General features: G+C 40.7%; 1 protein-coding gene across 1 annotated transcript in view; it reads right to left on the minus strand.

Moving 5' to 3' along the window:
- FYB2 (FYN binding protein 2) overlaps positions 1-26,874 on the minus strand; it is a 107,397-nt gene that overhangs the window by 33,807 nt on the left and 46,716 nt on the right. Inside the window, exons 7-14 of the mRNA XM_064279952.1 lie at positions 22,526-22,614; positions 20,348-20,352; positions 19,170-19,201; positions 18,015-18,125; positions 14,798-15,085; positions 11,491-11,650; positions 9,650-9,764; positions 6,850-6,948 (exon numbers count right to left, since the gene is read on the minus strand). Of these exons, the coding sequence (XP_064136022.1) occupies positions 6,850-6,948; positions 9,650-9,764; positions 11,491-11,650; positions 14,798-15,085; positions 18,015-18,125; positions 19,170-19,201; positions 20,348-20,352; positions 22,526-22,614 (899 nt within the window). The remainder of the gene's footprint in view (positions 1-6,849; positions 6,949-9,649; positions 9,765-11,490; positions 11,651-14,797; positions 15,086-18,014; positions 18,126-19,169; positions 19,202-20,347; positions 20,353-22,525; positions 22,615-26,874) is intronic.

Consider the following 26,874-nt stretch of genomic DNA (forward strand, 5'->3'; position numbering starts at 1 on the left):
TTGAAGCACTTAATGATGAAGATCAAACACCACAGCCTTCAGTATGAATTACAACTCAACATAAAGGAAAAAAAAAAAATCCTCACAAATGGACCAATAAGCAACATCATGATAAATGGAGAAAAGATTGCAGTTGTCAAGGATTTCATTTTACTTAGATCCACAATCAACACCCATGGAAGCAGCAGTCACGAGATCAAAAGACATATTGCCTTGGGCAAAACTGGTGCAAAAGGCCTCTTTAAAGTGTTAAAAAAAAGCAAAGATGTCACCTTGAAGACTAAGGTACGCCTAACCCAAGCCACAGTGTTTTCAATTGCCTCAATTTTGCCGTGCAAAAGCTGGACAATGAATAAGGAAGACCAAAGAAGAATTGGTGCCTTTGAGTTGTGGTGTTGGGAAAGAATATTGAATATACCATGGACTGCCAGAAGAACAAACAAATCTGTCTTGGAAATACAGCCAGAATGCTCCTTAGAAGCAAGGATGGTGAGACTATGTCTCACATATTTTGGGCACGTTATCAGGAGGTATCAGTACCTTGAGAAGGACATCATGCTTGGTCAAGTAGAGGGTCAGCGAAAATAAGGAAGACCCTCAAGGAGATGGACTGACACAGTGGCTACAAAAATGGGCTCAAGCATAACAATGTTGTGAGGATGGTGCAGGACTGGGCACTGTTTAATTCTTTTGTACATAGGGTTGCTATGAGTCAGAATTGATTAGACGACACCTAACAACAACAACAGCATGCAAATATTTTAGCAATAAGTCCAGAGTCATTGACACTTCTTCCTTACTAGGTTCAATAGGCATAATGTCATCAATGTAATGGACCAGTGTGACGTCTTGTTGAAGGAACGATGTCTCTGGGGACAAAATTATGACATAGAGCTGGAGAGTTGATGTAGCTCTGAGGTAAGCAACTGAAGGTGTATTGCTGGCTTTGCCAGCTGAAGGCATACTGCTTATAATGGTCCTTTGAAACAGGCATGGAGAAAAAGGCACTAGCCAGATCAATAGCTACATACCAGGTACCAGGAGATGTATTAATTTACTCAAGCAATGAAACTATGTCTGGAACAGCAGCTGCAATTGGAGTCACCACCTGGTTAAATTTTCAATAATCCACTGCTTTTGATGGTGGCAGTAATCTCTGAAATCCCTCCAGGAATACACTATTGCTTTTGGTTTACTATTTTCCTAGGTAGGGGTAGTTCTAATGGCTCCCACTTGGTTTTTTGTACCATAACAGCCCTTACTCCACTTGTTAGGGATCCAGTGTGGGGGTTCTGCCTGTTGCTGAGTGTATCTATTCCAAGTATGCATCCTGGAACTGGGGAAATCACTACAGGATGGGTTTGGGGACCCACTGGACCTACTGTGAGAGGGACATGAGCTAAGATTCCACTAATAACCAGACCTCCATTATGCCCCCACTCTGATTAGTGGGCCACAGTGATGTTTTGGGCTTACTGGAATTGGTATTAATTCAGAGCCAGTATTCAATAATCCCTGAAAAGTCATTATTTCCTTTTCCCCAATGAACATTCACTCTTGTAAAAGGCCATAGATCCCTCTGGGGAAGGCTGAGAGAAAGTTTAACAGTATAAATTTTTGGCAGTGTATTGGAGTCCTTCTTCAAGGGGACCTGTCCTCCCCTTCATTCAAGGGGTTGTGGGTCTTTAAACTCACTCAAGTCTGGAAATTGATCGACGGACCATGACTCCCTATTCTGGTGATTTGAGTTAGGCTCCTGTTCACTTGACCTTAGAATTCATCTGCTTGTACACATCAAGTAAATATTTAGTAGATTTCCTATGTATTTCACTCCTAGGGACACCATGACTAAGTAGCCAACAGCCAAAGTCCATATGAGTCAGACTATTCTGATTACTGCTTTGAGTTTGCTGTCCATTACTGTAGCCACCCCCACCTTGTCTTTGTCAATTGAGTGCAGCCACTTGGCTCCTACTACCATGGGGTCCAATCAGCCCCATTGTAGTTAAGTGTCTTAATTTAGTTAGGGCAGTTCCTACTGTCAAATCTGACTTATATAAAATAGCAATCACAGCAATCTTTGAGGATGCTGGAGCTCCCTTCACAAATTTATTTCTCATTTTTGTGGTAAAACTTGTGTCCTCTGGGCACTCTGTGTGTGTCTGTGGGTCTAACCCAATAAATCCACTCTAACCCAGAAAAAAAACCATCCACTCTAGCATGCTAATTTCCCTAAGCCTTTGGATACCTTCTTCTATAGTATACCAAGGCAGGTCTGGTACTTCAGCTTAATTTAGTGTAGGCCACTGCATAATCCATGCTTCATCAAACCAACCAAATAAACTATTAGATCCTTTCCTAACTTCTTGAGCTGAAACACTGAATGAGGAATCTGTGCTTAGGGGCCTGTATCAATAAACTCAGACTGATCCATCATTATTTTCCTTGCACCATTATCTCATACCCCTAATAGCCATTCCCACACATATTCCCCAGGTTTCTGTTTGTACATATTAGAAAAGTCAAGCAGTGCTTTTGGAGTGTAGTGTACCCCTCCTGGGTCACACTTTGTAATTCACCTTTTGGGGCTCAATGGGACTTAAGTCTAGTTGTAGGTCTAGAAGGCAAAATCAGTAGTGGGGAATTGTTTTGAGAATATTCAGCATTTTCTTGTAAACATCTGCCTCAGGCAATGCCTCAGGCAATGACTCAGATGAGGGCTCTTTAGACACGGTTGGATTAATCTCATTAGATGGGGATGGAGGGGCTAATGGTTTTACTTTGGAGGGTGGTTTAGCAGACAAACATGGAGTAATCTCTTTAGATGGGAGTGAGACTGCTGGTTCTGTTGGCAGGAGTGATTCAATGGAATTTAGCTCAGCATCCCCATTTTCCTGATTATCTGCCCATATATTCCTATCCCCAGTTTCAGAATCTTATCTCTTCCCAATCAATGCCCTCAATTTAACTTCAGACACCTCTGGAGGTTGGCAATGGAGTTGGCATTGTATTTCACCCACTCTTACAATAAGACTCTAGGTTTGGTTTTCAGCAATATCAGCTCTGTTACTATAAGAAATAAGGCTTTCTTTCAAGGCACAAATGGAAACTTTGCAGTTGTTTATGTGGTGCTTGAGCCCTGAGTGCGTCTCTTTCTTTCACCAGTTTGTCTAGCGAAAATAGGATCAACCAACCAGCTTCCTTATACTTCTCATTATGACAAAATTGTAGAAAGGTAGCACACATGCAATCAACCAGAGCCTCATCCTTCACCAATACCTGATCTATTGGTGGTGACATTTTGTGTATTTGTATTGCCACCTCACACCATGGATTAGCAGTGCTGTCTTTACTGCTGGAAGCAGAGTCATCAACATCTTTAAGACTAACCAGACTTGAGAAACAATTTAGAAAATTCATCCTTACAATTTTGTTTCTCTAGAACCACTCTTGGTACCAAATGTCTTCGGGTGGGTTCTCTATAGAAGCAAAACCAGTAAACTGCATAAATATATAGAGAGATTTACTTCAAGGAAATGGCTTACAGAGTTGTAGAGGCTGGAATGTCCCAAGTCCATGTGATAGAGGATAGAGGCTTCTTTTGACTCATGTAGCTGCAGAGGCTGGCAAACCCAAGATTGGCAGGTCAGAGAGCAGAACTCTTGGTCACAGGCTGGGAAGATGTATGAATCCCAAGATCAGCAGGCAAGACCGCAGGTAAGCTGCTAGCTCAAGTTCCAAGAACCAGAGGTCAGACTAACAGGAACCAGCTAGAGGGTCCAGTGTGAGCAAAAAGTCCATGAGCCTTGCCAGAATGTCTACTTATATTTGATGTAGGCCACAAGCCCAAGGAAACTCTCTTTCAACTGAATGGCTATCATAGCAGATTCCCTCATGGAAGTGACCACAACATCATATGACTGCCAAACCACTGAGAACCATGGCCCAGCTAAGTTGACACAAACCATACCCATCATACCATTTTACAGAGGATTGTCAGGGAAGGCTTCACTTATCAGATGACTTTTGAGCAGAGACCTGAAGATAAGTAAGGAGTGAGTCATGTCGATATTTGGGGTACTGGTGTTCCTTGGGAGAGGAAATAGCAAATGCAGGCTAGAGTGTGCTTGGTCTATTTAAAGAAGAGCAAGGAGATCAGTATGCCCAGAACAGAGGGAATGAGAGGGGTTTAACACATAATTACCATGTAAAACTCATAGCATAGCTAAGACTGGCAGCATGGCACCAACTAAGCACTCAACTACGAATTGAAATGTTGGTGGTTTGAGCTGTGGTGGTGCAATGATTAAGCGTTCACCTGCTAACCCAAAGGTCAGAAGTTTGAATCCACTAACCACTCCTTGGAAACCATATGGGGTAACTCTACTCTGTCCTACAGGGTTGATATGAGTCAGAATAGACTTGATAGGAAACAGGTTTTTTGAGAGATACCTCAGAAGAAAGATCTGGTGACCTGATACATCAAAAACTCTATGGAGCATAGTTCTACTCTGCAACATATGGGGTCACCATGACTTGGAACCGACTCAATGACAACTTTTTTTATGCATAAATCATGTCATTTAATGACTATCCCAATAGACAATAGTGTGTGTGTGTGTGTGTGAAAGACAGAGACAGACAGATGGACAGAGAGAGAGAATCGAGACCTCTTACTCTTCTTAAATGTCATATTTTCATGGTTACAGCCTCCTTCTGAAGATAAGGCAATACGTTATGGTTGGTATTCAAGAGAGGAGTTCTTGCTCTTTAAAAGACAAAAAAGAAAAAGGAAAAAGAACTCCATGTTATACTGGTCTATCTGCATGCTGTTAATTAAAAAATTAAAGCAGAGAGGTAGATTATGGTAAAATTTAAGGGAATTTTAATAGAGCTTCTTTAAAAATGGAAGATATTTTTCTGTGGGTAGTGTATTTCTTTTCTAAAGAGGTGGGCAAGCACAGAAGTTTTGCTTGTTAGGAAATTTGTAGAGAAGCGTGGGTAGTGGGTAATGCGGTAATGCGCATTTCCTTTCATATTCTGAATCTTCTGACTCTAAGAAAAAGAGTTTCTCAGTAATACCAACAGATGTTGCAAGAAGAGCACAGGGTTATGGTAACACAGAGGAGAGACAGATAATCCGGATTTGAGTAGGGAGGTTCAGAGAAGGCTTCCCAGAAGCTATCTGACCAAGTTTTGAGGGAAGACTAGGACTTTGATAATCAGAGAAAGTTGGGGGAGGTACATTCCAGACTAAGGGAATGTTATGATCAAAGCAAGGAGGCATGAAACACCATGGCATCGTCAGGAATTCAGAGGGTAGGTGTATGAAGTGGTGGTAAGAATTGGAAGTAGAAAGGGAGCAGCCATGAAGGTATTTACTTACCATGAAAAGAAATGTGATATTTGTTCTAAAACCTCTAAGATACTGCTTAATAATATTAAGTAAAAGGAAATAAGATTTGCATTTTAAAAAGGTCAGCATCCTTACCTTGACCAAAATTTTAAGGGACTGCAGTTTATCATCTCCAAAAATGTCTGCCAGGAATCATCTAATCTGCCTAGGCTGAGATCTGCCTTTGTGTGTAGGTCTTACTGAACCATGGAGTTAAACTCCCTCTTCTTCCATCATCAGGACTACATTGACAAAGGCCATGTTCTAGCGGAGCTTTTGGCAGAGTTGGATCCAACAGGCAGTTGGACTTTACAATCACAATTTTGAAGTTTTATAATTGAAAAGAACTTAAAGGTAATATAAAGTAAGGTAATATCTCAATATATCAAATGACTTTGGACAGATTATTTTACCATCCACTGTACTCCATTTCCTGATTTATAAAATACAGATCTACATCTATTTTTACATCGATTAGAAAGAAAAGTACCTCCAGAAATCACCCAGTCTCCCTATCATTGTATACAAGAGAAAACTGGGGCCCTGTGAGCACCAAAGAAGTGATTTGCCGGTGCCTGCATACTGAATAAATTGCAGAGCTGAGACTAGACTCTAGAATCCAGGCCTCTCATCTGTTTCCACTGCTGGTGAATTTGTAATCTCCCCAAAGATTAGCCATTAGCCTAGGTGATCTTGGAGTGTCCCTTCCAGGTCTGATGCTTTGAAATATGTGAACCATTCAGCTGAAAATTTCATCCCCCTTCTCCACACATTGCTGCTCTCAGGACAGGCAAATCAGAATATGGAAGGGTAGCCAAATGAAACCATTGGGTCTTGTAGGGGCTAAAAAAGCATAAAGGAATGTAATTGCCAGAATAACATAATGCTTAGTGTTAACAAGAGGAAGGTATGTTCTCTGATTAGTATCTACAGAAATATATGCTAAAGATGATGAGGCAGGCTTCCTTTCTGGATTTGCCTAATTAATACTTTCCCTATGCCCCTGTTTACAACCATCCTCATTGAGCTTTTCAAAAGGGACTTGTCACCTTTTCATTAGTATCTGTGGGTGTGATATACTCAAAAATTAGCATGAACAAGGCAGGTGACAACCAGGGCCTTTGGTTTAGTTTCTGATATCCCCTAAGAATGGAGCTCCTGGGTGATGCAAATGGTCAATGATCTGGCCTGCTAACTGAAAAGTTGGACTTTTGAGTCCATCCAGAGGCACCTCAGAAGGAAGTCCTGGCCAACTACTTCTGAAAAATCAGCCACTGAAAACCCTATGGAACACAGCTCTACCCTGAGAGGCATGAGGTTACCACGAGTTGGAATCCACTCAATGGCCACTGTTTTTTTGGTTCCTGAGAACGGGATGGAGACCATCAGCCCTGTAACTTACCAGGCTGGCATGTTAACTCTCTCCTGGAAAGGGATAAAAGGGCACTCTTTACCTTACATTTTCTTTTGGCTTGGCTTTCTTCATTTTAAATCTATCCTTTTCTTTCTTGAAGAATTGCCGCAGTCTTTTAAGTGTTTCATTTCCATCTAAACTAAGAGGAATCAGAGGATATAAATAACAGGGCATTTGAGAGGGTCCCAAAGATAGAAAGCTGTTGTGTTAAAAATGACCAGAGGCTTTGGTTTCATTTCCAAAACACATCCCCTCAAGGAAGGGCAAGGAAATGCCTTATCAACTCCTGTTCTTTTCTCCTCTGTTTAGAGTCTGATAGGAAGTAGCAAACACAGTCAGCTTGGAAGGGAGTAATTATATTTCAGTACCAACTTGCATCTCCCCCAAATGGTCTGGGTTTTGCAGAGCTTATGGAGCAAAGTCTTCCTTTTAGAAGAGAAAGTAACTCAGGGCAGCATAGTTTACAAACTGTACTAGAAATGCACTCTAGGAATTTCTGTCTCCTGAAATACACATTGCTGATTTTTAATTTGTTGAATGATAATACAACAATAGTGATACACTCACTGCCCAGTTGATGATTAAAGTTCTTCTAAGCATGTTTTTGGTTTTTTTTCGGGGTGGAGGGGAGGGGCTGATACATTCCTATCATTCAGCCACCCAGGAGCCAACCTAGCTCACATTTTCCTCTTTTTCCTAGAACCTTCAAACTTTTCATTTCTGACCATTGCTGTTTTTCTTTCCACAATGTGCTTTTAATAACTAAACTTGATGAATAAGGCCCATTTTAGCAAATATTATTCTTGGTAGCATTGAATTACTAGATTTTAAATTAAGTCCAAATTCCAGAGACAGCTTTATTAACTTGCAAACACATGGTTATGTCATACGCATTGACTTGTTCCTAGAGAAGCACCTATAAAACTGAAGCAAGTTTTATTGATATCATTTACTTCTCCTTTCTTAATTGCTTCTTAACACAATATCAACGTCCTCTACTCTGGGTAATGGAAATGTTCTCAAAACAGAAAGCAATGTGATTGAAAATTTGCATATAGTTGTACAAAATTACGAGTGATCACTATTGATATACTATTGATCACAATATAGAATTACAACAGCTGATTACCGCACTCTAAAAAAAAAAAATTTTTTTTTTATTTTATTCAGACCCTACCTAAAGGATGGAGGGGAGATGGAGGACAGGTCATTATCTTAAACTCTGGTTTCCCTAGACTAATAAGAAATACCATTAGCCTACAAAGGCAAGAAAGAGAGAGACTCACTCTATCTTTGGGTGGCTACTCTTTGTTTTATAGACATCTTCATATATTTCTTCACTATTTTCTTCTGAAAAAAAAATTATTCATTATATAATGGCAGTAGTTTAGTTCATATTGAACAAAAAAATTACTGGATACCTACTAGGTGCTAGGCACTTTGACCTTTCGTTTATTAACCAGTTTTTACTGAAACATAAGCACATGTTTTTATAAGCAGGAAGTTGGTTTATCAACAGATTCCTTCCTTTCTTCCCATATTTAATACATAACAGTCTACTAGGTATCAGACATTGTGTTGAATGTTGGGGAAACAGACACATCTTGAATAATCTCTCCCTTCACTGTACGGGCTTAGCCTAGTCCAACACATAAGCTTAATATACACAGATATTCTTTGAGTGTACTCTGGCAATGGGTCTAATGGAAAGAATGTTGGATTAAGCATCAGGGTTTTCAAAACTTGGCTCTAATACACAGTGAGCCTATGCTCTTCATGCCTCCATTTCCTTTTTAAAATGAGCGCACTGTGTTTGATGATTTCTAAGATTACGTCTCTATCTAAAATTCTGAGATTCTAAGAAGAAGAAAAATACCCAGAGTAGCATTTGGCTAGCCCTCTTGTACTTTTCCATTCGTTCATTCATTCAACAAGTATTTTTTTGAATATTTAACATGTGCCTGGCATTATGCTAGGGGCTGGAGAAAATGGTCAGCATAAAGAAGGTAACAATTGAGGAAGGAGAATTATGTAAGTAAATAAAAAGTTACAGCCATGACAAGTGCTATGAAAAGAAGTCCACAGTACTATGAGATTGTAAACTAAGGAGAATATTCCCTGGAGGAATGATTGAGTTGAGATTAGAAGCAAGATTAAGAGTCCTTCAAGGACAGGGGAATAGAGGGAAGGCAGAGGTTCCAGGAAGAGGAAGCAGCATATGAAAGATCCCGTATGAAAAGCATGGCAAATCAGAGGAACTAAAAGGTGTGTGCAACTAGAAAAAGAGGAAGTTTGAGTACAGTGTGAGATGAGGCCATAAAGCAGGTAAGGGGAGACCACTCAAGACCTTCTAGGCCATATTAAGGTCCATGTTAAAAGCACTGGGAAGTCATAAAAGTGTTTTAAGCAAAAACATGCCCATAATCAGTCTTGCATTGTGAAGAGATCAAGAAGAAAGCAATTTCATAGTGAAGTTGTTTTTTACCACAAGAACCCCATTACCATCACCTTCACCCTCAAGATTCTAGATGCATTAATTAGCACACACCTTGGGACCACTTCTCTTAGCTTACCACTCCCCCCCCCGCCCCACTGGTTGGTATCATTAAAAATATGTATAAACAAAAGACAGCTTATCACTAAACAGCCACAGAGGCACTTGGCAATTCCTACTGGAATTGGAAAGGAGGGATGTCCTTCTATACTTACCACTGTCTGAAGCAAATGAGTTAGAAGAGAGCGACTTTGTTCTATGGGGAGAAAAGACACAAAGACCATCAATCTGTTGTACTTTAAAGTCTCACCACAGTCAGCTCACCAAAGGGCTGGCACGTACTTACCTCTCTCTCTCGGAGCACTCGACATCATCATATGTCTCCTCTGCGGTGGAACTTGGCATAAATGCCCCTTGATCAGGGGCTTCTTTAGTCACCTCCAAGGCCTCCACATACCCGCCTGTAAGGAAAACAGAGAACTTCCCTGAAGAGCTTTCATCAGCGGCTATCATAAATGTATTCATACACCCAAACCCATACACATCACTGGCAATAAAAGCAAGAATGGGTGGGAAAAAGCAGATTAAATGTGGATTCTTTTCATACCAGTTCTCCATACATTGATAAATGTTTAAAAAATTTATCTTTTACTTTATTTGTTTTAGTCAGGACAGTCATTAAGATTCAGATACTTTCAGAAACCAGAGTTGATTACAGTGTTTTGTTGTTGTTGTTGTTCGGTAGCTACAGTGTGCCAGACACCGCCAGGAGTAGAGAAAGTGAGACTGAGTCCTTGTGTTATCGTTTGTGTCCCTGGATCCAGCGATGGTTCACTTTCTGCTAGGTGAGCTCCTCGCCATCTTTTTTTTTTTTTTTTTACTTCACGCAGTAAGATTTGTTTACTATCACTTGCAATTAAGAGCCTTGACTCACATGAAAGTAAAATGCAACCTGAATAAAGTCAACAAATAATACTGTACTGTCTTAGTGCTGCCAAAACAAAAATACCACAAGTCGGTGGTTTTAGCAAACAGAAATTCATTTTCTCAGAGTTTCCTGTTGTTGACCAAACTCACAGCCATTGAGTTGATTCTGACTAATACCGACCCTATAGGACAGAGCAGAACTGCCCCATAGGGTTTCCAAGGAGCAGCTGGTGGATTTGAACTGCTGACCTCTTAGTTAGCAGTTGAGCTCTTAACCACTGTGCCACCAGAGCTCCAGAAATCTGAATTCAGGGCACCAGCTCTGGGGCAAGGCTTTCTCTCTCTGTCGGCTCTGGAAGAAGGCTCTTATTTCTTTTCAGCTTCTGTTCCTTGGTCCCTTGGTGATCTTCATGTGACCTGGTATCTATCTTCCCCCATCTCTTCTTCCTTCTCTGTGCCTAATCAGCTTGGTTTATACCTCAGAGGTGACTGGCTTAGACAAAACCTACACTGATATGGCCTCATTAACATAATAAACCCCTATTCCCAAATGGGATTACATCTGCAAATATAGGGGTTAGAATTTACAACACTGGTTTTTGGGGGACACATTCAATCCATAACCCATTGCTGTCAAGTCGATTCTGCCTTATAGTGATCTTACAGGACAGAAAAGAACTGCGTTATAGGGTTACCAAGCCTGTAATTCTTTATGGAATCAGGCTGCCACATCTTGCTCACACAGAGTGGCTGGTGGGTTCGAACTGCTGACCTTTCAGTTAGCAGCTGAGCATTTTAACCACTGTGCTACCAGGGCTCCTTATTCAATCCATAACACATACTATATCATCAGTGTGTCAATTTCATGGGCCTACAAAAGACAACAGTGGCTGGTAGATATAAAAAGAAATAAACATTTGCTGAGTACTTACTATGTGACATACTGTTAAATTTGGTCCTCATAAAACCCTTGTGAGGTCCATATGATGATTCCCCTTTATAAATGGAGAAACTGAGCTACAGGAATATGAAGTTACTTACCACATAGCTGGTTAAGTATTAGAGCCTGGATTTGAACTCAGGTCTTCTGCTTCTACATTTAGTGCTCTTTCCATTACTGTATAGCTGCCTCAATAGGGTACATTACTTGGTACATAATGATATTCAATAAATATTTATAAAACAAGTGAAATCTAGTCATGCTGAACTTTAAAACAATTAGGTAATGGTGTAGAATACCAGGTAAGTAACGCTACTTACAGTGGCCTTGGGTGTGCCTGGCCAGCTTTGTGTCTTCGGGGCAGCCCTTTGTCTGGATGACACCAGTCACACAGTCCTGCTTCTCAGCCAGCATGGTCCTCTTCCCTTTGTGGCCATCAGTTTTCTGGAGTTTTCCAGGTGTCCCTTCATAGGCACCCATCTAAACACATCAATAGGGAGGGTACTGCGGGGCTCTGACTTGGCCATTCAGTTCTTGGCTCAACTCATGCTGGTCTTCATTCATTCATTCCTCATGTACAGCAATCACTTATTTATTTAATCCTGTCTTGTCCCACTAGACTCTACATTTCACAAAAGCATTTACCACATCTGTTCTGTTCACCTCTGAAGGACCAATGAGTGCCTGGCACAGAGTCCGGCCTATAGGAGGCAGTGAGGATATAGTGCAGCACTGACTACAGAGCAGGCTGTTTACAAATTCTGTCTCACTTAACCTTCCCCATGGGGAAAATATAATTAGTCTAATTGATAAAGGGTTTAGGGAGGTGAAATAATCAGCCTTTGCTCTCACAGCTAGTAATCTACCGAGGTACGATTTGACCCCAAAGGCCCAGGCTCTTGACCACTAAGGGGTACTGTACGGTCTTCCTCCTTTCCTCCCCTTTGCCTGCCCTTTCATCTTTCCAACCACCACTCTTCTGTCCCTTCTTGCTTCTTTCCACATTCCTCCCTCCAGCATCTGCCAAACACTTATTAAAGGCGTGACAACATGCTGAGCTCTAGAGATAGATGCAATGGCTACGGTGGCTCACACACTGCTTATGGGACATTACAAGCAAACAATTAATTAAATGCAATAAGGTAAGTGTTATTTACAGCATGATTGCTGATTGAGATGGAAACAGGGAGGAAGGGGAGGTTGGTTCTGTTGGCTGGGAGATAGGGTTGGGGAAGACTTCAAAAATCAGGTTTTATTAAACTGTATTTTGAAATGTAAGTATGAGATCGATAGAGGGGATAAAGGAATAGTTGGCAGATAAAACATCATAAGCAAAGACACCGGGTATTTGGAGAAGTGTTAGTGTGTGCTCATCAGGAAAGCATGGAGCGAAAGTGGAAGGAACAGAGGAAGGAAGGCTGGAAATGAGGCTGAAAAGACAGAAGAGAATGGGGCTGAGTTATGAAGGGTCTTGAATGAAAGGCAAAGAGTGTGGTCTTCATCTTAGAATCATGAAGATCCAAGTGGGGGAGAAACCTGAACAGATTTGCATTTCAGAAAGATCTGAATAGATTGACAAAAAAGAGAGACTGGAGACAGAGAAGAATTAGAACATTCCCATTTATCAATGCAGAAATTGTTTTATGTAAATATAGTGACCACCATCCTTCAATATAGTCCCTGACTGAAATACTGCACTGAATCACTTGGGACTGTCCTTGAGAATGTTTCTTAGAGTCATCTGAATCACAGTGGGTGATGTATCTACTGACTTATAATTTATATTTGGCTATAAAGAGGACTGCCCAGCTAGACCACTCACTCATTTACCTAACATATTTCAAATAGCTCTTGACCATTTCTAAAACTCAAACCCACCCCATACAAATAGGAATATGTCCCTTTGGTGGTGGCCTGGCCCCATACTTGGCTTGTGCCATACAGCCAGCACTGAAAAAGAGCAGGCCCCTGCCTCTGCCATTCTTGGTCAGTATCCTTAAGCATGCTCCTCTACTGCCTCACTCATATGCTTCCAATTAACCTCTCCTGATCTCTGCCTTATCACCCATTTAGGGCCTTGCCACTACCCCCTAGACTCAACATCTGATGCTACTTCCCTGGCTCTGATCCCTGTCTTTCTTTTTTGTTAAATTTAGTTTATTTTTGATGTTGTTGTTGAGAATATACACAGCAGAACATACACCAATTCAACAATTTCTACGTATACAATTCAGTGACATTGATTATATTCTTTGAGTTGTGCAAACATTCTCACTCTCCTTCTCCAAGTTGTTCCTCCCCCATTAACATGCTTCAGGGGATATTTTTGGTTTCAGGCTTAAAGATTATCTCAGGACAATAGTTTCAAGGACTTATCCAGCCTCCATGGCTCCAAAAACTCTGGAGTCCATAAGAATTTGAAATTCTGGTCTGCAATTTCTCCCTTTTGACCAGGATTCTTCGGCAGAATCTTTGATCAAAACATTCAATAATGGTAGCTGGGCATCCCTGTCTTTCTTGATTAATGACTTCTCCATTCTCTGAATTATCCTGCATGTTGATACTCTGTATAAATACTAACCTGGTCCAGCCTAGCCTCTGGGCCTACACACCAAGTCAGAGCTACAGCAGTTTGATTCACCCCAACCCTGCAGATGGCACTGGGATAATTTTGTATCAAGAGATGAAAATGTAGGCAAATCTCAAACAGGTATGGAAGAAAGTTTGAGCACTGGTAGTAGGCCAGCTGGTATGTATTGTTTAAGCCTCCCACCACACTAACTACTTTGAAGAGGATAATGTCAACTGGATATGGACAAATACACATATATACACATAGAGTTTAATATTAATAAAAGCAACAGCACTACATTTCATTTCTATGATAGCTTATAGCTTACAAAGTACTTTCATGCACATTATTCATTTTATCACCACAAGCAAGATAGAATTGGAGCTGTAGTGGGGACTGTAGTTGGGTAAAAAACAAAACAAAGCAAAACTTGTTTGCCATTGAGTCGATTCCGACTAATAGCAAACATATAGGACAGAGTAGAACTGCCCCACAGGGTTTCTAAGGCTGTAATCTTTACAGAAGCAGACTGCCACATCTTTCTCTTGGGGACTGGCTGATGGGTTTGAACCACTGACCTTTCAGTTAGAAGAAGCCAAGTGCTTTCAACCACTGCACCACCAGGGCTCCGTGGTAGTTGGGTAGGGATTAATTATTCTCATTTCACAGATGAGATGACTGAACTCATAGACTATGTCACTCTTCTAAGCAGGGCCTAGAGTATAACATTTAAGGAGACACCCATTTCAGGGTCCAGCAAGGGCACAGTCGGGACCTGAGAGTGGGGGCCTCCTTAAATGGTGCACCCTGGGCACTTTTCTTGCCTCATCCTAGTCCTAGCCCTGCTTCTAAGACCTCAAGGCTAATCATGGAAAATCTGGGACTAGAACTTTGTGTCATCATTGTATTCATTTTCTTCATAAAATACCTAACACCCATTGTATCTTCTGACATTCTCTCTGAAGATCTGCATGTCTCAGCCTCTAAAAGTTCCCCTATGAATTATTACACATGTGAACTGTACTGTTTGGCCAGAAATCTGAGAACACAGATACCTTGAAAAGATGGCTTACATGTGGGTTCTTTTCTATTTTCTGAGACTCCAGTTGACATGGTTCATTCTCCTTCATTTTTTTATCTTCGCCTTCATGTTTAGGGCTGAAACATGGAAAGATACCAGGGAAAAAGTGAAGCTTAGAGTGTTTAGATGACAGTGCACCACTCAATCCTAAATGAAATAAATGGAAAAAATGAATTAAACAGGCATCAATCCTATTTGTCTGTTTTAAGATGACTGGGTCAGTATCAGGCCAACCATATGTATAGCTTCCCTGAGTTTCTACCTGCTCCACTCAATGCCAGAATGTCAATTTCTACTTAAAATCTTCTAATAACTCTCCATTGCCTGTAGGATCAAATGTAAGTCCCATCATGATCTGGCCCTTACATTCCTTTGCATTCCCATCTCCCTCTACTCCTCTCCCCCACTTATGTTCTTCTCCATTGTTGTCATTTGCCATAGAGTCACCTCAACCCTTGGCAACCTTATGTGTAACAGAACGAAACCTTGCTTGGTCCTGTGCCATCTTCATGATCATTGGTATGTTTGAGTCCATTGCTGTGGCTTTTGTGTCAATCCATCTCATTTAGGGAGTCCCTTTATTTTCATTGGCCCTCTACTAAACATGATGTCCTTTTCTAGAGATTGGTCTTTCCTGATGATACGTCCAAAGTAAGACAACCAAAGTCTCACCATCCTTGCTTCTTAGCAACATTCTGGTAGTATTTCTTCTAAGACTGATTTGTTTGTTCTTTTGGCAGTCCATGTATGTTCGATATTGAACGCTCTTTAGACTCTCATAATTCCCCAAATCTACCATTCTATTTTGAGCAACTCTCCATTTCCTTTATCAAACATGTCATCCATACTTTATATTGCTGCAAACACAACTCCCTTTTTGATTTGTCTAAATCATCTTACTTCTGAGAATCCTTCCCTGGTTCTGTTAAACTGTCATGCCTTCATTTCTGCTCCCATAATGCTTTGTCTATCTTGTATTATATCTCTCTATGGATTTTCTCCAGTTCCTCCTCTTTACCTCATCAACTACCTAAATTTGAGCTATAATAAGGCTATAATCTGTGTATTAATCTGTGTATCTGCAGCAGAATGGTATGTAAGTCTGGGTAGCTACAGCACAGTGCCTGGCACAGAGCAGCACTCAGTCAGGATGACTGGCATGCCCTGATATGTAGATAATAGCTGCAGTGGGGGAGTACATGAGAAGGTCAAGGTGGAGAGTATAATGAAAACGCCAAGAGGGCAAAGGACAGGATGCTGGGCAACATCAACATCCATGTGGGAACTCCAGCTTCTGGCAATATAATTGTACAACCCTTGTGCTATAACATTTATATAGAAGGAAGAAGAAGAGCCCTCAAAGAAAATCGGAGGAGGTAGTCATGAAGGAAGGAAAACACCAGAGAGAATACTGTTTGAAAAGACAAGAGAAAGACTTTTTAAGGAGTTTCATTCATTCATCCAGTTACTGGGCACTCTTGTCTGTCATTCAGGCCAACTCAAATAACTAGTTCTTCCATGGTGAACAGGGGCTGTGAAGTGAATGTTGGGTTCTAATCCCCACTCTACTTCTTTCCAAAGGTCTAAAATTAATCTATCTAAAAATCAAGTTTTCTTATCTACAAATAAAAGGTCACAATGCCAATCTTCACAGTTGTTATGAGAATGAAACATGATAAAAAATTTGAAAGTCTAGTTGTGTTCGTAGCATACGATGGACCCTCAATAATTGTTGGTGTCCTTTTCTTCACTGAATCACAGTGATCAGAATTACCAGATTCTTGTGTTCCCATAGCACATTGCTGTTATTTCCACTAAGGCATTGACCTGCCTTTGTTGATGTATATGTCCTTTGTAATCCATCTCCCTATTCCCCAATCCCTGTCCAGTAGATTCTACATAGCTACTATGGATCAAATAACTGTTGAATTAAATGTAATATTGTGACTTCTAGGAATGCCATGGGAGAGGGGTTAGATAGTCTCTGCTTTAAAATCCATTTGTGTCTCCCCTGCTACCTACATGATAGAGTCTAAATCTGTGCTATCCAATACAATGGCCACTGGCCACATGTGGCTACTGAACATTTGAAATGTGGCTGGTCCAAATTGAGAGGTCCTGTAAGTAAGTATAAAATACATCTAAATTTTGGAGACTTAGTATGGAATAAAGAATGTAAAATACCTCATTAACAATTTTTGTATTGATTACATACTAATATGATAATATTCTGGATATACTGGGTAAAATATCAAAATTAATTTTACCTTTTTTTAAATACGACTACTAGAAAATCTAAAATTACATCTGTGGCTTGTGTTGTATTTCTATTGGACAAGGCTGGTCCAAATGATTAATCAAGGAGCTCAGTACCCTCCTGGATCTGCTCTGCCCACTTTCCCAGCTTCATTCCTTGCTGCTCCCATACTGCACTGAAGGATTAATAGTAGTTTGCCAGACCATTCAGTGGGAGTGAATTAATGAATTAAATGGTCTCAAGCAATACCAAACTGTCTGTAAGTTCCTGCACATGCCTTACTGTTTGACACTCTGTGTCTTCGCTCACACTTTCCCTCATGCCCAAACCACACTTTCTACCATTTCCCTCCTGGCCAATTCCTACACATCTTTCACCATTAAGCTTAGCTGTCATCTCTTCGAGGACGTACATCTGGGGCCTCCAGGCTGGTTTTCATATCCCACCTCTGTGCTTGTACAATTTCCATAGCAATAATTGTGTTATATTGTTAATTTTCTATTTTTTTGGTAGTTATCCCTTCCAAGTAACTCCTACCCCAGCCACTCCCATCTTGTTCTAAGGATGCGGAATGTATTCTTTTTGTACCTTCAGAATCTGGCATTGTGACCTTTTATTTATAGATGAGAAAACTTGAGTTTTAGACAGATTAATTTTAGACCTTTAGAAAGAAGTAGAGTGGGGATTAGAACCCAACATTCACTTCAAAGCCCCTGTTCACCATGGAAGAACTAGTTATTTGAGTTGACCTGAATGACAGACAAGAGTGCCCAGTAACTGGATGAATGAATGAAACTCCTTAAAAAGTCTTTCTCTTGTCTTTTCAAACAGTATTCTCTCTGGTGTTTTCCTTCCTTCATGACTACCTCCTCCGATTTTCTTTGAGGGCTCTTCTTCTTCCTTCTATATAAATGTTATAGCACAAGGGTTGTACAATTATATTGCCAGAAGCTGGAGTTCCCACATGGATGTTGATGTTGCCCAGCATCCTATCCTTGGCCCTCCTTGGCGTTTTCATTACACCTCCACCAGATTCAGAATTTGTCTGAAAGAATAAAAACTTAATAAATACCATACTAAATGATTAATCATTGCATGTGTGCCTACTATGATTCCAGCACTGTGCTAGGTGCTAAAGGGTAATGATGGGGCAGGGGGAGGTCCTGCAATTTAGAGATGGGCAGGAATTTGAGAAAAAAGGTAGGCCACCCAGCTGAAACAGATTTTCTATCATGATTCAGCACTTGGGTTTTAGCCTCAACAAGGAAATTTGGATACTTGCTTTTCTAGAGCTCACTAACCATGATTATTCTAATGTAGTATGCTAATTCCAGCAGGGAAGTGATAGAAGTGAACCCTGAAGAGGCAGGTAAGAGCACTTCTGTGTGCCAGGACACTGGTCTGGACTCAGGAAGTAGGAGAGATACCAGGAATACCAAGAACAATAAAACATGGCCCCTGGCCAAAAGGCGTTCACAGACAAGAGGGCAGTGGGGAGGGCACGGATGAAACTACTTGCAGTGACATTAATGCAAACATGTATACCTTACAGTGGTACCACAGAGTCTGGTTACCTCTTGATTACCTGGCTGTGAAGGAGGGCAATCAAAGAAGGCTTCTTAGAACAAGGATGCTTGAAGAATCAGTAGACGTTTGCCAGACCATTCAGTGGGTATAAATGAATGAATTACATGAACAAAGGCAGAGACTTGACAGCATGGTGCTTCACACAGCATGTAAGTCCTTTGGGATCACATGGTTGCTATTTGCCTGTTGACTTGTGTGACCCTCCCACTTATTCAAGAGTCCTGAGGGCTGGGGCTAGGCCTCCATCATAGCCATGACCCCATCCTTGGCACATGTCAGGGACTCAGAAAATGTTTACTAAGTGAGTAGAGTGTAGGCTAGCATGAGGCAAGAGAGAAAAGCAAGGTCGTGGTCACCGAGCACCTTTCTGCACCAGGAACCTGGTAGGTCACTGGGGAGACCAACTCTGGTTGGGCACAGAAATATAATTGCTGGAAAGCTAGTTCAACCATCAGAGGGGCAATGGTTGGACTAATGTTTTCATATTGAAGATAAAACTCACCTGAGTTCTTGATGGTGACGACTCTTCCAAGGCTGAAAGTAAAGAGGAAGATGGTCATTTTCATAAATGAACCCAAATCAGTCCTCTGTTGTTTAGCTACAAATCATTAGAGACTAGGCCAAAAGGTGACAGGGACGCGGTTTCAGTACAGAGTGAAGGCAGACGCTGAAAGGAGAAAATTCCATGAACTGTTGCCAGTGAAAGAAAAATAGCATTTTGGAAGTGATGGTGTGCGCCAGAGGGAATGTATGATTTGATTTAGAAAAAGAAATGGCTCTCTGCATTCCTTTCCAGGAACGCATCTATAGAATAAAGAACTTTAAAATCATATGAGTAAATATAAACTGGTGGCATTTGAGCAATGTTTCCATGGGCAAAATTGGTGTGTGCAAGTGTGCAACACAAATGCCGAGAAGTATCCCTAACTTGCTTATCATGTACCCTTTGATCAAATATCAGCTCTCCCATGATCTGGATTTGGCTCTTTTATAAATTTTGACCCAACGTCACCATATAGTCCCTCCTTTATTCCGTAATCATATTCGATGCCATTAATTGGAATCTAGCCAAGGACCCTGGAGAAAACAAAAAGTATCAACACATTCAAAATGGCTGCCAAGAAATCCAGACATAACTCATATGCTTTCCTTTGAGGGGGGCCCTGAAAGTCTTTATCCAGAGCCTAGTGATTTTTATCTTATGCATTTCTAGCAAATTGGATGGCAACCTCGTAAAATGGTAAGTTAGATGAATCTTGTTTTGTATCTCTGCTACATTAGTTACAGGTTATTAATCTTTCTGAGCCTCAATGTTCTCATCTGTAAAATGGAGGCAGTGATACCAGCTCACAGGGTAACTGTGAGGATTGAGTGCTATCATGTTGAGTGCTCCCTGGCACATAACAGGGACTCCGTACATGCTTGGCCATGTGAAAGGCTCACTGCTAGACACAAGGATATTGACAATAACAAGAGCTGATCATTGTCAGAGAAGAGCTACAAGACAGTTACAGAAAACAAACAGGAACTGTGGTGGTTTGGTGTGACAGCAACTAGCTCTGAACTCCTACAAGGGTCTAAGAACATCACCTAAGAAGAGCATGGACTATGCCCTTCTCAGTTCCTATGTTCAAGGGCACCCCAAGTCATCAAGAAAGGGTGGAGTCAGATCCCACTCACCATGCCTAAAAATGCAAAATGAACATAACACATGTCTGAGGGTTAGATGATTTAAAAATTTAAAAGTACTTGCATATTTTTTATTTGAATGGAGCAAAATTCGGTCATTTCACTTGTGCGGAGCAGTTTAGTATTTGCTAATGTTGCCAGGTAAGTGAAGCATTTTACTAGAATGTTTCTGTTCTTATCAGCTCTGGTGGCACAGTGGTTAAGAGCTTGGCTGCCAACCAAAAGATGGGCAGTTTGAAACCACCAGGTGCTCCTTGGAAACCCTATGGGGCAGTTCTGCTCAGTTCTATAGAATCACTATGAGTCAGACTTGTGATGGCCATGGGTTTGCTTTTTGGTATGGGTATTCTTATTAATATAAAAAATCCTTCATATTTGTCTAGCTATAAAGTATATACACTAATGAATAATTCTTAAAAGTAACCATAACAAAATCAAAGCAGAGAGATGAAGGAACTAGACTAAATGTACCAAGAGAGAAAGGAGTAGAACCTGGACTGACTCAGTTAAAAAACATTAGGTGAGTGCCCACCAGGTGCCAGGTGCTGCACTAGGTGCTTACACACTCTGTCTGACAGTTCTCCCAGCAGTTCAGTGAAATAAGTATCAGACTCCTTATACATTGAGCATCTCCTTGGCACACAGTAACCACAAGCTATGCTCCTTGCCCTCATGGAGAACATTCCATTTTACAGAGCACACGGCTGAGCCTCCACCACCACCACCACTAGGTGCCAAGGAGGGGATTCTGACTCATGGTGTCCCCATGTATGTCAGGGTAGAACTGTGCTCCACAGGGTTTTCAACGGCTGATTTTTCTGAAATAAATCTTCAGGCCTTTCTTCTGAACCTACCCTGGGTGCTTTCTGTTAGCATTTGAGCATGTCAACCATTTGTACCACCCAGGTACTTCACGCTGAGGCTTAGAGAGGTAAAATGCTCTGTTCCAGGCACTTCCTACTAAACTGTGTATCCGCATTTACCTTATTGTCATTCCCACAATAGCCCCAGATGTGGGTACATCTATTACCCCCATTTTACAGATGAAGAAATGAAGGTTCACGACCACACAGCCCTTAATCGAGGGTTCAGGCCCTTAAGCTATTACATTGCTTCAAAAGTAGCACCCAGCACAGTGCCCAACAGGGAGTAAAAACAGGGAGTAGGAGCCCAGAAATACACATTGAAGGGTCTGGTCAGTTTCTTGAGAGCACAGGATACACAAATTTAAACTGTGTCCAAGAACTCTTCTCCCTGGAAAGGCCAGTTATTAAAGGCCAGTGGGTGCTGGCTGCTATAGATCAGGCACTGGGCTAGATTAGGGCTACCTCCTCCCATCCCATCAAGCATTTGCTGTCTCCAACATTGTAGGGCTCAGTGTGCAAAATCTTAGCATCTTGACTCTGGAAAAGACGCAGAAATAGGGAGAAAACAAGACTTTTCCTCCCTCATAAAAGAAACTACTTTAGGGTTAACCCTGTACACCTGTTTTACTTTATTTCGTTACAAAGTTGGTAAGGAGGAAGGAAACGGTACCTTTTGCAGTTCTTCAATTCCAACTTCATAAGTTGCTAAAATGAATACAGAAAAAAAAAAATTATTCGAAGGCAGTTAACCCACCCATTTCTTACAGTACTCAGGATTAAAGCAATTATGAAAGACTGCGGTATTCCATTTACTCGGCCTTCAGAATATTGATTTATAGGAGGCTCAGTGCTTTGGGAAATTCTGGGGTTACTGATCATGGTGTTAATTTCTGGGGGGATTTCCAGGATGGAATTTACAGTTGATGAAAACATATGCAAAATTTTCAATTTCCTGCTTTGGTCCATAGATTCCTACTCTATGCTTAAGAGAAAGCACCGAAATTTAGAAGCAGCAGTCAGAAGGCAAACATGAAAGGAAAGGGGAAGGTATGCAGGTAAACAAAAACCTAAATCCCACTTCAACAAAATGAACTCCATACCATGCCACAAGTGGTCTTTCTCCACTAGTGTTCCATTCTCTTAAACACATTTTAAAAAGAGCAGACCACCAACTAAGGCTCGAATATCTTTTAATTTTTCAGATGGCTCTGTGGAGTTTAATGACACAAGGCAAAGCTTAATTATGAACAACCACTGGCAGTGGCAAAAACTGGGGCTCCATCTCATTTCTCCCACTTCTTACCTATGGGATTTCAGACAGATGGCTTCATTGCTTTGAGCCTCAGTTTGCTCATCTGTCAAACTGAGCCAGTTGGTCCCTGCCTTAGAGAGCTAATGGGAAGATTAAGGGAGATAGTACGGTACACATAATACACCTAGCAGAGCTCTGGACGTTGTATAGAAAGTGATGCAATTTTTGGCGAAAATTATTGATTTGATTTTTCTTTCCATAAAAGTTAACTATAGAAGTCCTCCCGCCCACCGCCCCCCCCGCCCCACTGCTAATGAATATGCCCATGTGATAAGCAGGGCTCCTCCTTCCTCGTTTCTTTTATCTTCTTGCTGTTAGAGTCCTGAAACTTTAGTTTAAAAAAACTGACCAAACAACACGTTGCATGTTTAAGCCTTTATTATTCTAAACATTCAATACATTGGTAAAATAAATAAAATTCTAGGTTTTCTTTAGGGACTGTCGGCAAGTAAGTGTTGATACAGGGAGCTAACTTTTTAGATGAAGGTCTACAGAGCAAACTAGTTTCTCATTAAACAATTAATTTACATATTGTTATGTGACATTGGTTGCCAACCCCACGACACATCAATACTCTCTCCTTCGACCTTAGGTTTCCCATTACCAGCTTTCCTGTCCCCTCCTGCCTTCTAGTACTTGCCCCTGCGCTGGTATGTCCATTTAGTCTAGTTTTGTTTTACGGCCTGTCTAATCTTTGGCTGGACACCCTGGTAGCATAGTGGTTAAGTGCTACAACTGCTAACCAAAAGGTTGGAAGTTCAAATCCACCAGGTACTGCTTGAAAACTCTATGTGGCAGTTCACTCTGTCCTACAGGTTGGAATCGACTTGATGGAAACAGGTTTTTTAATCTTTGGCTGAAGGGTAAATCTTAGGAGTGACTTCATTACTGAGCTAAAAGAGTGTCCGGGGGCCATACTCTCGGGATTTCTTTAGTCTCTGTCAGACCAGTAAATCTTTTTTTGTGTGTGTGTGAGTTAGAATTTTGTTCTACATTTTTCTCCAGCCCTGCCTGGGGCCCTCTGTTGTGATCTCTGTCAGAGCAGTCGGTGGTGGTAGCTGGGCACCATCTAGTTATGCTGGACTTAGTCTGGTAGAAGCTGTGGTCATTGTGGTCCATTAGTCTTTTGGGCTAATCTTTCCTTTTTCTTTTTGGTTTTCTTCATTCTCCCCTGCTCCAGACAGGGCGGACCACTAGATGTATCTTAGATGGTTGCTTACAAGCTTTTAAGACCCCAGTTGCTACTTACCAAAGTAGGATGTAGAAAATTTTCTTTATAAACTATGTTATGCCAATTGAGCTGGATGTTCCCCAAGGTCATGGTCCCCACAGCCCTCAGCTCAGTAATTTGGTCCCTCAGGGAGTTTGGCTGTGTCTGTGGAGCTTCCGTGACCTTGCCTTTGACAAGCTGTGCTGGCTTCCCTAATATTGTGTACTGTCTTATCCTTCATCAAAGTTACCACTTATCTATTGCCTATTTAGTGTTTTTCCCTCCCCACCTGTCCCCTCCTCGTAACCATCAAAGATTGTTTCCTTTTGTGTGTAAATGTTTTCATGAGTTTTTATATTAGTGGTCTCATACAATGTTTGTCCTTTTGTGATTGACTTATTTCACTCAGCATAATGCCCTCCAGATTCACCCATGTTGTGAGATGCTTCTCAGATTCATCATTGTTCTTTATTGTTAGGTGGTTTTCCATTGGGTGTATGTACCATAATTTGTTTATCCCTTCATCTGTTGAGTTTCCATCTCTTTGCTATTGTGAACAATGCTGCAAAGAACATGGGTGTGCCTATGTCTATTCATGTGATGACTCTTATTTCTCTAGGATATATTCCTAGGAGTGGGATTGCTGAATCATATGGTATTTCTATTTCTAGCTTTTTAAGGAAGTGCTATACCATTTTCCAAAATGATTGTACCATTTTGCATTCCCACCAGCAGTGCATAAAAGTTCCAATCTCCCCTCAGCCTCTCCAACATTTGTTATTTTCCGGTTTTTTTTTTTTTTTTTTTGATTCATGCCAATAATGTCGGGGTGAGATGGTATCTCACTGTAGTTTTGATTTGCATTTCTCTAATGGTTTTTTTAATGGCTAGTGACTTTTAGCATTTCCTTATGTGTCTGTTAGTTGCTTGAATGTCTTCTCTGATGAAGTGTCTGTTTGTATCCTTTGCCCATTTTTTAATTGGATTATTTGGCTTTTTGTTGTAGAGGTGTTGGATTTTCCTGTAGATTTTAGAGATTAGACCTTTGTCAGATTTGTCATAGCCAAATTTTTTTCTAGTCTGTAGGTTCTCTTTTTACTCTTTTGGTAAAGTCTTTTGATGAGCATAAGTGTTTAATTTTTAGAAGTTCCCAGTTATCCAGTTTATCTTCTGGTGTTTGTGTGTTGTTAATTAAGGTTTGTATCCTGTTAATACCATGTATTAGGACCTCTAGCATTGACCCTGTTTTTGCTTGTGTAGTCTTTATAATCTTTGGTTTTATATTTAGGTCTCTGATCCATTTTGAATTAGTTTTTGTGTATGGTGTGACGTATGGGTCTTGTTTCATTTTTTTGCAGATGGACATCCAGTTTTGCCAGCACCATTTGTTAAAAAGACTGTCTTTTCCCCCAATTGATGGGCTTTGGGTCTTTGTTGAAGATCAGGTGACCGTAGGTGCATGGATTTACATCTGGATTCTCAATTCTGTTCCATTGATCAATATATCTGTCATTGAACCAGTACCAGCCTGTTTTGACTACTGTAGCTGTATAGTAGGTTCTGAGGTCAGGTAGTGCAAGTCCTCCTACTTTATTCTTCTTCTTCAATAGTGCTTTACTTATCTGAGGCCTCTTCCCTATCCATATAAAGTTAGTGATTAGTTTTTCCATCCCTTAAAGAATGCTGTTGGTTTTTTGTTATTGTTTTTGTTGGTATTTGAATTGAAATTGCATTGCATTTGTAGATTGCTTTGGGTAGAATTGACATTTTCACAGTGGAGCTAACTTCTACCTGGAAAATGAATAATATGTGCCTGGGTATTCGTCCACTTTTATTTTTGCTGATTTTTTGAATCAAAGCAGTTTCTTTTGCAATTACTTCCCTTAAAAATTTTGCTTACCTATTAATACTTTAAAAACTGCTTATGATATAGTATGTTCCATATGAATCCAAGTATGGATTTGTTTTCCAGTTTTAAAAATGATAATCTACTTCCTCCACCAATTCATTTTACCATTCTGTGTTTTTTTAAGAACTAAAATCATATTCTCATTTGCTTGTTCTAACTACCTGAAAAGTGGATAATATTATTATTTTGTCTTAGATATGAGGAAACTGAGGCTTAGGGAGTTCATACTTGCCAAGACTAGTAAACAAACATAATAAACCCTCGGTTAATAAAGTATTCATAATTTCAATACTGCCTTTTAACAAAGTGGAGGTTCTCCAACGGTAGGCTTTGCCATCAAAACTTGCTCCCAAGGTAGGAATATAAAGTACAAAGGCAGACCGACTGCATCCCAGGAGATCAGGAAGGGACTGGGAGTTAGAACAGAAGGGCATGGGTGTCTGCATTTCAGGCTTCTCCTCACTTTCCACCCAGAGTTATATCACTCTTTCTCCACTTACTAGCTTTATTCCAACTGGGAGAAAAAGGACAAATATCAGTTGATGGCCCTCATCAACGGTCTAGCTGCTAGATCATAGCGAAATCATGTCTTGAGGCCCTTAGCTGTTTATTGATGAACTAACTCCCTTGGAAAAGTTCTTTCACCTTTTTTAGCCTCTGTAGCTCCGTTACACCAGAAGGTGAAATGACTACTACTAGTATCATAAAAGCAATAATAAAAAGCAAATAACACTTTGTTTTGCACTTACTTAGAGATAGCAGGCACTATATTAAGTGCTTAAGCGCATTATTTTATTTAATTCCCGTGATGATCACTACTAATATTCCAGTTTTACCGATGAGGAAACAGACACTCAGAGAAGTGAAGTAACTTGCCCAAGGTTACTTAGCTAGCAAATAGTCTTCAAATTTTCTCTCAGCCATAGAATCATTCACTTAAAGAAAATATTACCCAGGAGCTGAGGCAGAATTTCTTGGGTTGGAGTTAGTCCTGAGGGTTTTCAAGACCACTCAGGAAAGCCCTAGGGTTCAGGATGAACTACCAGAAAACCACTGGTCTAGACAATCTCAGAGGTAGTAATATCTGCAGAAACTCCAGAACAGTCTGAATCCTGCTCACTCTCCACTAAGTGCTATATACAAGGGCAGAGCCTTAGAAAAGCACCCATGCTGAGCTACGCACCCCTGAGGGGCTGGGCTCCCCTGTTTCCTTGGCATTGC

This window comes from Loxodonta africana, chromosome 3 (genome assembly GCF_030014295.1).
Source record: "Loxodonta africana isolate mLoxAfr1 chromosome 3, mLoxAfr1.hap2, whole genome shotgun sequence".
In the NCBI taxonomy this organism is placed as follows: Eukaryota; Metazoa; Chordata; class Mammalia; order Proboscidea; family Elephantidae; genus Loxodonta; species Loxodonta africana.